This window comes from Penicillium expansum, assembly GCF_000769745.1.
Source record: "Penicillium expansum strain MD-8 chromosome Unknown contig253, whole genome shotgun sequence".
NCBI lineage: Eukaryota > Fungi > Ascomycota > Eurotiomycetes > Eurotiales > Aspergillaceae > Penicillium > Penicillium expansum.
The window spans coordinates 73,112-85,937 of NW_015971257.1; the positions used below are offsets into that span (position 1 = coordinate 73,112).

The 12,826-nt window shown below is 45.8% G+C and overlaps 6 protein-coding genes across 6 annotated transcripts; 3 read left to right on the plus strand and 3 right to left on the minus strand.

Annotated features, from left to right (window-relative positions):
• Positions 1-495: 495 nt before the first annotated feature.
• Positions 496-1,560, plus strand: PEX2_072340 (fungal specific transcription factor domain-containing protein; the record flags this gene model as incomplete). Its single annotated transcript, XM_016744504.1, has 1 exon — positions 496-1,560. One exon carries the CDS (start codon positions 496-498, stop codon positions 1,558-1,560), a length of 1,065 nt encoding a protein of 354 aa, XP_016600424.1.
• Positions 1,561-1,667: 107 nt separating this feature from the next.
• Positions 1,668-3,580, minus strand: PEX2_072350 (sugar porter family MFS transporter; the record flags this gene model as incomplete). The annotated part of the gene is made up of 8 exons (XM_016744505.1): positions 1,668-1,814; positions 1,881-1,994; positions 2,063-2,433; positions 2,485-2,750; positions 2,818-2,903; positions 2,956-3,015; positions 3,070-3,164; positions 3,229-3,580. The coding sequence occupies 8 exons, from the start codon at positions 3,578-3,580 to the stop codon at positions 1,668-1,670; spliced, it is 1,491 nt and encodes a 496-aa protein (XP_016600425.1).
• A 1,341-nt stretch (positions 3,581-4,921) lies between these two features.
• PEX2_072360 (Major facilitator superfamily domain, general substrate transporter) lies at positions 4,922-6,830 on the minus strand (the record flags this gene model as incomplete). Its single annotated transcript, XM_016744506.1, has 8 exons — positions 4,922-5,248; positions 5,318-5,646; positions 5,704-6,022; positions 6,075-6,206; positions 6,267-6,296; positions 6,352-6,378; positions 6,674-6,734; positions 6,790-6,830. 8 exons carry the CDS (start codon positions 6,828-6,830, stop codon positions 4,922-4,924), a joined length of 1,266 nt encoding a protein of 421 aa, XP_016600426.1.
• Positions 6,831-7,444: 614 nt separating this feature from the next.
• On the plus strand, positions 7,445-9,407 carry PEX2_072370 (flavin-containing monooxygenase; the record flags this gene model as incomplete). The annotated part of the gene is made up of 6 exons (XM_016744507.1): positions 7,445-7,540; positions 7,611-7,669; positions 7,728-7,822; positions 7,889-8,509; positions 8,571-8,868; positions 8,924-9,407. 6 exons carry the CDS (start codon positions 7,445-7,447, stop codon positions 9,405-9,407), a joined length of 1,653 nt encoding a protein of 550 aa, XP_016600427.1.
• A 1,379-nt stretch (positions 9,408-10,786) lies between these two features.
• Positions 10,787-11,494, plus strand: PEX2_072380 (SDR family NAD(P)-dependent oxidoreductase; the record flags this gene model as incomplete). The annotated part of the gene is made up of 3 exons (XM_016744508.1): positions 10,787-10,863; positions 10,939-11,020; positions 11,072-11,494. 3 exons carry the CDS (start codon positions 10,787-10,789, stop codon positions 11,492-11,494), a joined length of 582 nt encoding a protein of 193 aa, XP_016600428.1.
• Positions 11,495-11,799: 305 nt separating this feature from the next.
• On the minus strand, positions 11,800-12,547 carry PEX2_072390 (AMP-dependent synthetase/ligase; the record flags this gene model as incomplete). The annotated part of the gene is made up of 3 exons (XM_016744509.1): positions 11,800-11,885; positions 11,941-12,136; positions 12,191-12,547. 3 exons carry the CDS (start codon positions 12,545-12,547, stop codon positions 11,800-11,802), a joined length of 639 nt encoding a protein of 212 aa, XP_016600429.1.
• Between the last annotated feature and the right edge of the window lie 279 nt (positions 12,548-12,826).

Here is a 12,826-nt window from a genome sequence, read left to right on the forward strand (position 1 = left end):
TCTTTGCTGCTGATGACGTTTTGGGACGACACTTCCGATCAAGGCCAGGAGGCTTGGCATTTTGTTGGTTTAGCAAAGGGAATTATGAACTCAATCAAAACAAACCCAACTGATTCGGAAAAGAAGTTCATTAAACAGCAACCAGGGCTTTGGAGTCGAATATGTTGGTCGTGCTACATAAGAGACCGGCTAGTTTGTCTTCAAACGAGGCGCCCATTTCAATTTGATGAAGCCGACTATAGAGTTCAAGCCCTACGACCTTCGGACTTTGAAGTCGGTCCCTTGCCGACCAAGTGTTGTCTCGGGAATGATGGAAGCCACCCAGCGATTAGAGATCCCTCTATGCGAAACGTCTTTTCTCAAATCAGCATCAGTCTACTGCAATGCTGCAAGTGTATCACGCGTATTTTGACCTGTCAATATACTCTTTCCCAAGATCCAAACCAATTCACAGACACACCCAGGAGCACCCTTTTACCAAGGCGCTCCCATGAAATGAGTGTCGAAGTCTTGCTTTGTGATATTGAGCTTGAGGAATGGCTCACTACTCTACCTGAGGCTCTTCGGTGGTGCTCATCTAATCCTGGGTTCCAGATCAGTAAGCACGGAGAATTGTTTCTTCATTTCCGCGCAATGTTGAGCGGTATCTACAGTCTTGCTTGCAGCGCTTTGCATCGACCGCAGCTTGTCGTGAGAGGCACCAGACTTCCTGAGCTCTTTGAGCTGTCAAAACGACGACTTCGTCACTCGGGAAATACTGTCACACAAATATACGAATATCTCAGGTCTCAGAATCTCACTTATCTGTTTCCAGAGTTCCAAGTCACGGTGCTGGAAACTGCTCTTGTCACACATCTGGACCATCTCAAGTCAACACACTCTCCAACCCGCCAGCTAGCCATGGAATCTTTCCAATTATGTGTGCAGGGATTAAGACAGCTGCGAGAAACATATTCTTCTGCGGTGTCAGCTCTTGGGTCCGTGGATGCTGCTATTCGAAATCCAGTCATTTCACTTGAAACGGCAGATACCCACCTCACACACTCACTTGACAGCGATGAAGTTCACCATGAGAGAACAATACCGCCTCAATGCGAATATTACGACCGCCCAGAGAGCTTCGCTTCGTCGCCAACTATTGCACAACAACTCGACAACCTCAATCCCCCACAAATGAGCAAACTCCTCTGTTCTCACTTCATGATGACACCCTCAGAAAGAAGTCTCCTACAGGATCTTGCATCCACAGAAGCAAGTAACTTTGACTTGTATTCCGACGCTGACAGCTCTTCGGATGAAGATTCATATCCATCCAGTGCACAAGACCCCATTTCATACCAGTCACATCTCCCATCCACAAAAGTAGCCTCACAGACAGAAGCCTCTGTCCCCAATCCCCAGTTACACCCTTCAATGAGGCTTTGCCAGCATGGGAACTTCACTGATGATTGGAACATCCCGCCATCGTTGCTGTTCCAGTCAGATATTGTGTCCAAGCCCCATTATATCCCTAGTGATGAACATGAGGATATGGCACTTTCGATGTTTGACACTGCATAGGGTGCATACAACTTCACGTACTACAATTGCACACAATATAAGTTCAAATTACCATTCTAAGAAGCCCATATAATAACTCTATAACGCCATTGTGCTCCGTTCTATGCTCATACTCTCTCAACCTGGGCCAGCTCCCCTTCGGACTTTTCCGCCGCCTCATTCGAAGAGGACGCAGTAGTATCCATCAACTCATTCGAATGACCTCTGTGCTTCACAAATATGTAATCAATTTCTTCCAGTGTCTTTCCGCTTGTCTATTCGCGCAAGTTTGGTCATCAGTTGTCACCAAGGTAAACGTGAGAAGGCAGGGGGTCACAAACCTCAGGCATAAAGAAGTAAACGAATGGAATGCTGAGCGCAGTCATAAAACAGAAAAGAAGGTAAATCTTCCAACCTGTATTGGCGATGGCCGCAGGTGTCATCTGTGCGATTACCTGATCGCACGTCCAGAATTAGCCGGACGAAACTGTGGGAAAAAGGGAATAAACGGATGGGTTCTTACAAATGTCCATAGCCACTCGGAAAAACAGCCAACCGCTGCGCCGACATGACGAATGTTGAGGGGCGTGATCTCCGGTGCATATAACCAGGGTACTGCGTTCCAGCTCATTCCAAAAGATATTTCATATATAATGAGCATTCCCAAGGCCAGTCGCGACGAGGCAGGTGTCTTAAGTGCGATTCCTACCGTGAACAATACCAAAGCCAGACAAAGCATAGTTGATCCTAACATCAGCACTCTTCGGCGACCAAGTCGGTCAATGAGAAATATCGGTGGGAATGTGCCCACCCAGAATGCGATCTGGATAAACCCGGCCACAAGACTACTCAATTCGGGCGAGAGGCCAACGTTCGTTTCAAGTACGATGGTGACTATATAAACATTTAGCGACGGATAATTGATTGAGTACTTTTGCGTCTTACCGTAGAACGCAATAACGTTGATTCCAGTGAATTGTTGGAAAAATTGAATTGCAAAGCACAATGTCAAGCGTCGCCCATTCTTCATCTCCGTTTTCTCGAACAATAAGCTTGAGATGCTGAGTTTCTCCTTTTTGCTTTGCTCCACTGACAGAGCTTGCTCCATCTCAGCCACGACGGTGGACACGTCAGGATGATCCTCCGATAAAGCAAGCAATCTTGAAAGCACAAGTATAGCTTCGCGTTGCCGTCCGTGCGAGTAAAGCCACCTGCAATTGTTATTAAGTCCCGCTTAATCCAATACTTTAACAAGTGCCTCAATAAACCAGGGCCTACCTTGGTGATTCGGGCAACAGTGGCATGGTAATAATGGTGATTAAAGCGAAGAAATTTTGGAAAGCTAGAGGGAAGCGCCAGACAACCTAGGATGCATCGTAAGCAATGTCACTTATATATGACGCCGAGCAAGATTACCTCGCCAATTTGAGTGCGAATCATGCCGTAGTCCAACCAGTAGGCAACGACCGTGCCAAACTATTGGAAATCGTCAACAAAAGGGCCACAACGTGAGAAATTCGGGTTTCATACAATGACGATTGACATTTGGATGGCGAGCGATCTCCCACGTACAGCGGTTCGGGAGGTTTCAGACACGTAAACGGGGACTGTTGAGGTATTGATACCTTTTTGCGGAGTTCCGAATTAGCATATGAGATCTCGATATTCGCTATACCAAGATAAACATACCATTGCCAATTCCAGAGATTATGCGACCAGCGATCAGCTGACCCGCACTGTAGGTACTGGCTTGGACCGCACCGCCGATGACCATAATCACGCATCCGAGAGTAATGGCATTTTTCCGGCCCAGTCGATTGCCAAAAAAGGCCGAAATTACACAACCTATGAGACAACCGATGTTGAAGAGAGCCACTATGGTTCCTAGATACCCAGAGCTAGGATTGCCAATGGCCGACAAGAACCCTGGGTATGATACAAGACCACCCAGAACGCCTTGATCGTAGCCAAACAAAAGGTATGCGCTTCCAGCGCTCACCGCGATGGCACTTTGTAGTGATCGACCTTGCAGGTTCAACATAGTTGTAGAGAATTAGAATTTGATCATTCGCCTCAATAATGAGTTGTACTACCAGAGTTTTATATCACCACTCAATTGCGGTCTAGATCGGGATATCACTCCCGAAATTACATCCATAAAATGCGGGGAGCTGGAGTGTGGAGGCTGACAATCACCAACTCCGTATTCCAGACTATTGTAAGTTGAAAACCGGGGTATACTGCAATTACCGAGGGTGTCCAATTTTCTTTTGGACAATTTGCAGGGTTAAATCTACATGACACTACTTGCCTGACTCATGCAATCAAGGTAGAAACTTTATAAAGTTTAGGCTTACTAGCCACCAAATGAAATGACGAAGAATGCAATGGCCAAGCTTTTAGCCGGATTTCTTCTGCATGGTGTTACTTTCCCGAATATTGGTTTGACCTATCGTGTTTTGGGTCGCTACATACTGAAGAATTCAGTTTCACTGGAAGTTACAGTTGATACAGTAAACCCGGGTTATTACGAATTAAATGAAACACGGTGAAATATTCGTTAGATCAGGTGCTATATAAGATATATATATTTTGTAGTGCTTCTAGCTTACATGCAAATTTATAGTCCAAAAAACCCCCCAAAGTCCCTAATGTTACTATACTTCTACACACCTGATTTTCTCGCTTGTCCTAACTGTTTATGTGTATTAATCGCACTATTAACTACTCTCGTAAACCCACTTTCTAGGAGGTTAGGATGATTTAATTGGTTGAAAGTGGTCAAAAACGGCGTAATAAAACCTCGTTTTAATGAATCTGGTAAGGGAACCATGGTGAATTAACGAAGTTCGCAGTAGGGAGGAATTTCATTCCTACTATGGCGGATTAAACGAAGCACTAGTTTCAGTTCGTTATAACGAGGGTTTACTGTATGGGGACTTATGCCAATTTCGACACAAAATTCAAGTGCTGTATGCCACCAAGTCCAAGAGATTTTCGCAGGTGTACGGCAGATTTTAGAGTTTATTGTGCCAGCCCCCATATAATTAGTCGCCCTTTTCGCGGCATGGTCCTTTTTTGATCTACATGATTAGAACACGGCAAAAAAGAGAGCTAGAAAGAATGCTTAAACAAGCACTTAAAAGAGGGAGGAATACTGGCTCGCGGAGTATATCAAGTCCTTCTAAGATATTCGAATAAAGCCTATATATCCTGAATGTTACTCATTATTTTAGATATGCCCTTGCTACAATTGTTGTAAAGTTCGTTCGAATCAATGTTAAGATTTATATCGGAAAAAAACAAAGCAAATGTGGAGATTCTGGTCGGAATGTCTGCTTCATGTGTTTTCAAGATCCATGGCTTATTGGTCTATTTAATTTCACACGCGGGCAGTTTCTTGATGATAACATTGAACCTCCTCTTTCTCCTGCAAAGATGCATCCATAGAATCAGTATTGTTCCGGTGAGGCTCGCTCTCCTTTTGAAACAATAAATCTATTTCTTCTAGTGTTTTCCCAGTCGTCTCAGGGCACAAGAAGTAGACGAACGGCACAGCCACTGCGCATGAAAGGAGGCACCAAAGCCACAACTTCCATCCAACTTTCTCAAGTCCGATACCTCCAGCAAAAACAGTGATGAAGCAGAAAAGCCATTCTCCAAATGCACTGGCGGCACCTCCGATGTGGCGGAATTGTAATGGAGCGATCTTGTGGGATGTAAGCATGGAAAGTCTATAAGTCTATTTCTCAGGGATATGGGGTTAGAAAAAATATACCTCGGGTCCATATAACCAGCAAACACCAATCCATCCATACCCAAAGATAAGATTGTATATAATGATGGCTGCGACTGCAACCCATTGTTTTGCCAATGTAGGATCCGGGGATCCGATCATGGCGACAAAAATACTGAGACAGATTGTTAGACCTCCAGCAGAGTACATCAATATGTTCCTCCTTCCGAATCTTTCGATGGTTGAAGGAAGGAAGAGAGAACCTATTGCGAAGATAGTGTTCATCACTGCAGCGAGAAGCTGAGATAGCGTAGAGGAAAGACCAATCTGCGCAAATATGGTGACACTGTAGTAGACAGCCACATTGATCCCTATATACGATGAGAAGAAAGGTCGAGAGCAGGTTTAACGAAGCGGATTAAGCTTACCCATCATCTGCTGCACAGACAGGATCAAGAAAGCGATTCGCAAGCGTCGTCCCACCCGCAAGTTAGTCCGATCCCAAAAGAGATCTAGCGGATTCAGAGTTTTGGTTTCCTCAGACTCAAGCTCAAGAGATGCTAGGATGGATTCTCGCATTGCTTGGACATCAGAATCCAAAATCGGTCGGTCATGAAGGCGAGATAGGATTTCGTCCCCTTCCTCTAGCCGACCACGGACGTAATACCATCGAGGTGTGTCCGGCAACAAAAACATCCCCACGCCTGAAACAGCGCCGAGAACGGCTTGGAACCCGATAGGAATGCGCTATCAATAGTTAGTGGGTGAATAACTAATGCTGATAAAAAGTTTTCCTCACCCATGAGATCTGATTGTCGAGGCGCGTGAAACCAAAGTCCACCCAATACGCGAACGCACAACCGCTCACAAGAAATATGCACTGGAATGCCACCTCTGGCCCTCGTTCCTTTTCCGTGAGACTCATTTCAGCCTATGGCCATATAAAGTCAGTCAACTTTCGTAGCGGATTTATTCCTCATCTCTGTCATACCATATACGTTGGCACCGCACAGGAAATAAACTGGCACCATAAATTTGTTAGATATTCCATTCGCGAGTCGGGGGGATATACAAACACCGATACCGAAGCCCTGTTGTGTCGTCTGTTAGATATGCAGCTAACTTGATCAACAGATAACTTACACAAATCACCCGTCCAACGATTATTTGAGGTACAGACCAAGACGAGGCTTGCAGAATTCCTCCGACAATCACTAGCATGTCACCCATGACTATGCAGCCTCGTCGGCCCAGGGGCATGCCAAGCCACGAGACCACAAGTGCACATACTGTGGCAGCGAGGGTATAGCTTGATGCCACCATCGGAATAATATAAGGACTTGTCGGGTTCTCTCATAGTTAGCTTGCCATCATCGATTGAGTCCGCCTGGTACATACCCCGAGAGCCTCGCGGAAAGGACGTGTTTCCTGAACTCCGCCTAAAACACCGGCATCATATCTGGTTCTTTCAGTTTCCAGACGACAAGCTTGAGATTTCCGAGTTTTTTGCGTACCCATACAGACCAAAAGCCTGTGGAATGGTTAGTGTGGACATTCTGGGGAGTTGTGTGGATATAGACCCACGTACCATGCAACAACAGAAACGCATGACACGATACAATGATTTTCCCCTAATCCCTTTCATGATGATATTCTCTTCTGTATTGTAGGACTTCAAATATCAGGAATTATATTTGATTTGAAGATTCAAGGTAGGGAAAAAATCTGACTTCTATGCTTTTTATATCAAGCCCGCAAGCTGATCAGATAGCATGGACTTTAGCTAGGTCCCCACCATAGTCCGGGGTAAAGATGGGGTTAGTACAAAAGTCTAATTGATTGATTCTGGTCATCAGTGCGTCAATGAACATCTCTCTTCTGATGACATAACAGGTTGGCTGTGCGTCGGGTTTACAATCCCGCGGAGTGCAAGATAAGTCAATTTATGGACACTTAACAACGGGTCGTGCTATTCCTCGGCCCTTCGATAGGCCCCATGGATTTCCTAGCTAGCTACCGAGCTTCCCCACGGCAACCTCACCCGTCTGGTCCTCATGATGGGCCACACTAAGTGGGCCGGAGCACGATTATATAAATCCAATACCCAAATGGAATGTCTCGAAAACCCCCTTTGGAAGTTGACACCAAGTCTCTACTATTGCTCTCATGATGAATAGTCCAGATGTTATCATTGTCGGTGCTGGGCCATCGGGGATTGCTTTGGCACACACCCTCAAACACCGATTAGGGTACAATGACTTTACTGTAAGTCAAGAAAAGAAAAGAAAAGAAACGTAAATTGCCACGAGATCAAATGAAACTGACAGTGATATAGTTTTACGACAAATTGGATGGCCCGGGTGGAACGTGGAGGCAAAACACATACCCCGGAGTGTATGTATAAGTCTCACCTGGCTTCTGTTGACTTGTCTAACTATCCATATCTGCACAGAGGTTGTGATGTACCTACGCTACTTTACTCATTCTCCTTCAACCAAAATCCAGACTGGTCAAAAGAACTATGTGAAGGGCCCGAAATCCTCGAATGTATGTTCGACCTCCATGAATGAAAACATCGGGAGAATTTACACTGACACCTGTCGCGTGACTTAGACATGGAAGCAACGGTCGACAAGTTTGATCTCCGGAAGCACATGCAGTTTGGCGTTGAATGTATTTCCGCGGCTTGGAACAGTGAAGGGTTTTGGGAAGTTCAGCTCCTTGATATCAAGACGCAAGTTAAATATACCAGAACCGCCACCGTCTTTATCTCTGCTGTTGGTGGCATTTCTAAACCAAGAGACATCAAATTTTCCGGGATGGAGAAATTCAATGGAGAGGTTTTCCACACCGCACGATGGAATCACGACTTTGACTACCGCGGAAAGCGACTCGCGGTGATCGGTAACGGATGCAGCGCAGCCCAAGTGGTTCCTGCCATCGCGAAAGATGCCGGGTCTGTGAAACAATACGCCCGGAGTGCTCAGTGGTATCATGAACGGCCGAATCGGAGCTTCACTTCTTTTGAGAAGTGGTGTCTGCGCAACATTCCACTATGGGAGCGTTATCTCCGCTTGCGACTGTTCCTTAGCAGTGATAGCCTTGTGGCTACATATCTGCCTGGAAATGCCGCTGAAAAGCTGCGGGCAACAGCCGAAAGTAGTGCACGACAATACATTCATCAAACCGCGCCTAAGAAGTACCACAAGTTTCTAGTGCCCGACTTTCCTCTAGGTAAGCACGTCCCTATTTGCAGTTGGAATCCAAATTTGTATTCTGATACCGTGTTATCAAGGTTGCAAGAGACGTATCTTTGACCCCAACTACTTGGAAAGTCTTCATCGCAGCAATGTCGAATTGGCTCCTGTGGGAATCGATCACATTGACGAGACGGGCATCACCGGCACCGATGGTGTGCGGACTGAATTTGATGCGATTGTGCTTGCGACAGGCTTCGATGTCCAACAGTTTGTTGTACCTATGGAGGTATATGGTAAAGATGGCAAAAGTCTCTCTCAGCAATGGCTAGAGTCCCGTGGCGCACAAGCATATATGGGAGTCTATGTCCACAACTTCCCAAACTTTGGTCTGCTGTATGTATTAACCAACCAAGTCGCAAGTCCCACAAGCTAAGACCACTTACCATAGCTTTGGTCCGAATACCTTCCCAGCACACAACTCTGTACTCTTCGCTTCCGAGGTGCAGGTCGAATATCTTGCTCGAACATTGCTTGCACCTATCATAGACCGCCGCATTTATTCCTTGGAAGTTAAGCCCACCGCTGAATACCAGTGGGTTAACGCTTTGCAGACTGAGCTCAAAGGAAGTGTTTTCGAAGCTGGATGTTCCAACTGGTATATCAACCCGCACGGGCGTAACTCTGCATCCTGGCCGGGCTATGCGTCGACATACTGGAAGGAAGCACTCAAGTCCCAGGCTGGTATGTTCAAGGAGGTGCCTCGCTCCAACTTCTGGATGCTGAACACTGTGTGGCGATGGATCAGAAGCACAAAGAAGGAGACCTATGGCATGCTTCTTTTCGCTCTTGCAGGATTGTTCTGGCATCAAAAGGGTAGCTTGGCCCATCAATTGCCGCATATTTACCAGAGACTTGCATCTTCAATTCTGTAGAGCCTGGTTCTATACTTTAAAACATGCTTGTGCTTTGATTGCCTAGGAATTGTCTCGAGTCAAATGTTACGTGATTGCCCCTATGTTTAGAACCTAGATAGGCTGTATGCCAATTTATCCTCACGCTCTGACCTTGATTATTCATACTAGTATCATTAAAGCAGTAACCACTATTTCACGCCATCATCTGTTCAATTTTGAGTGCAACGAGTCGAACCAATCCGTTCATTTTGACCCTTACTAAATATCTGTAATTTAGTCTACAACAGTCACATTTCAGTCCTAGTGTAGTGATATTTCAATGCTCTAGAGATACTTGGCTGAGGTAGCTCAACAAGTGGGCTTCTAGAAGTTGTTCCTTCACCAATAAAGTATCTCATAAGTTGGAATATTGTTTGAAACTTTGTACTAGAACTATACGTACTATAAGCCATACGTGTGTGAATTTTTTTCCCTACTGATCGGTCTTTCGTCGAGCCAATCTTCCAACGGGGCAACACTTACGTTAGGTTAAAATCAGATACAAAATAGCACTGTACCTACTCCTCGCCTAGAGTACCTCTCAGCTATCTTGAGCAACGTTTCGAAAATCTGCTCGCACATTTTGCATTCATCACAGCCTTGACACAGCCGATAGGCGCGGGCGAAAGGCCGGATGATACTTGAATCCGAGGAAATGTAATTCCGTGGGAAAGCTACCCCGGAAATAGCTCTAATTGATGATCCGGGGTAGATCGACGTAGACTTTGGTTCGACTTTTACAAATACTCTCACGGTAGCGGTGCAATATTATTGCTGCAAAGCCACCAATCTGGCTGGAGGAAATATAATCTGCTCATTCAGCATTCAAAACTTAAGCGTATCCACCAAAATCCCTTTCAACTTTCTATGGAATCTTTCAAACATTTGCCAATAAGTCCCCACTTTAGCTAAAATGCTTCCTCACCGAGGGGTGTTGCCCATTAGCAGGAGCTTTAGTGCTCTTAGTCGCAAATTGCCAAGAAACACACCAACTGCGAGGAATCGATTCAGCACCAGCCTTTACAAGTCATCCAATGTTTCAAATACCACCAGGGAACTGATAGAGTCCAAATTGTCACTCGGAGGTAAGGTGACTGTGATAACCGGTAGGTATCAGACTTGCACCTGCTATATGAATAGCACTGACCCTTTTCTGGCAAGGGGGATCGCGAGGTATTGGCTTAACCTTGGCCAAAACAGCGGCAGCCTTGGGCAGTGATGTGGCTATTTTAGATGTCCACGAGCCAGAAACGAGTGTTTCCCAGCTGGAAAGTGACTATGGTTCGCGTTTCATCTTTCACCGGTAAGCTGTCTACCAAAATCCATACTTGCATATAAGCTGATCCAGCACTTCTAGAATGGACGTTACCTCAAATGATGGCATGGAGCTTGCTTTTGAAAAAGTGGTTGAGGACCTAGGCAAGGTGGATAACTGGTGAGTTTGGCGAGATAATCATTTTTAACGCCCATTGAAGGAAATATGTAAAGCTCACCGAGTCTTTTAATATAGTGTTACCTGCGCCGGGATTGCGCTTGACAAACCTTTTCTCGAACATACATGGGAGGAGTCTCGTCGCATTCTTGATATCAATGTATGCACAGTCAACATAGTCAAATGCTTCTTTTGCTGACAACGAATGCAGGTCCTTGGGTCATTTTTCTCGGCACAGCTGGCTGCTAAGCAAATGGTCAAGCAAGGCAACGGTGGGTCTATCGTTATGATTGCTTCCATCGCCGCCCATTGTGCTATACCATCTCAGCGAGTTTCAATTTACGGTGCCTCAAAGGGCGCCATCAAGCTTTTAGGGAAGACACTTGCAGTTGAGATGGCCCCGTTCAATATTCGTGTCAATACTATCTCCCCTGGATTCATCGCAACAAAAATGTCGGCACAATTCGCGGATCTTCAGGAGGTGTTTAGGACAGTGCCTCCAATGGGGCGTATTGGACAGCCCGAGGATTTGGCACTTGCGGTAGGTTATCTGCTAGGGGAAGGGGCATCGTATACAACAGGTACAGATATTGCAGTGACTGGGGGCTTGCACAATGGACGCATTGAGCTCTAAAAACTGCGAAGCATTAGTACAGACCGAATGGAGAAAGAATGAAGTGGAAGTTACATTAGCGTAGGAAGAAATCGTAGTACTGAGAAATGAGATAAATGAACTACAAATAAGCGAAGATTATATTTATATCTTGTGGCCGGCAGCAATTATATATCAAACCTCAGGAGCAAACCTCTGTCAACATCCCTTCACGCTCACCACAACAGATTGCTACTTTTGTTTCATACAAGTTTGTTCGCAACGACGGCCCTTTGTCGATTAAATTTCTTGAATCGAAAAGCTATTTAATCTTTAAAAAAGACACTTTACAGCTTCAAGGGCCTCTCGTGCTCTTCAAACTGCACCAACTTGCGGCGCAGGATTTTCCCGGACAAGTTGCGAGGAATGACATCTGTGAACCTGACACCACCCCGCAACTGCTTATGAGAGGCTAAATTCTCGCGCACATACCTTTTGACGTCTTCTTCGCTTATCGAACTCTTTCCGGGTTTTCGGACGATTGAAGGCTTGTGGGATCTCATTGCCGGCAAGCTGAGGATCTGGTATCCCTACAACGCCGGCATCCAGAATTTGGTCATGTTCAATGAGAACTGCTTCAATATCCGCTGGAGCTACCTGCAACCCTTTGAATTTGATCAATTCCTATGAGAGAGAGCGTTAGGTGAGCCCTTGAAATGAGTACAGTCCAACACTAACCTTCTTCCGATCAACGATATAAAACTTGCCATCTTTGCGCGTTCCGATATCCCCCGTACGAAACCATCCATCTGCGGTGAAGGCCTGTGCTGTGACTTCTTTGTTTTCCCAGTACCCAAGCATGACGTTAGGACCACGAACCAGAATTTCACCCGAATGACCATCTTGGACAGGACGTTCACTCCCGTCAACAATCTTCAAACGTGTGTTTGGTAACAATTGACTTGTGCTGCCAGTTGTGTCTTCCCGATCCCAAGGGAGCCAAGTGACTGCTCCTGTGGTCTCGGTCAGTCCCCAAGCCTGACTGATTTTGCACTTGAGTTTAGACTCGGCCAACCTCTGCAGTTGGGGACCCATCGAGCAAGCTCTCTTACTGTTAATGCGGTGGAGGCGGCAGAGTATATACCCTCGCTCGCAATGACTCCAAAGAAGATCGATGGAGATAGGAGGTGATTTGAGCAAACACAAGTCACAACATCTTTGCCTGCGCCTGAATTCCCCACTCCAAACTCATTCCTCAAAACAAAAGTCAATCGGCGAACAATTAGGGCCGTTTCAGCTTTGGTGAGGTGGTTCATCTCATTGCCCGCTTCTGCCCGCTTCTGCGTGAATAACTGTTTCGCTCTTCGCCCAACA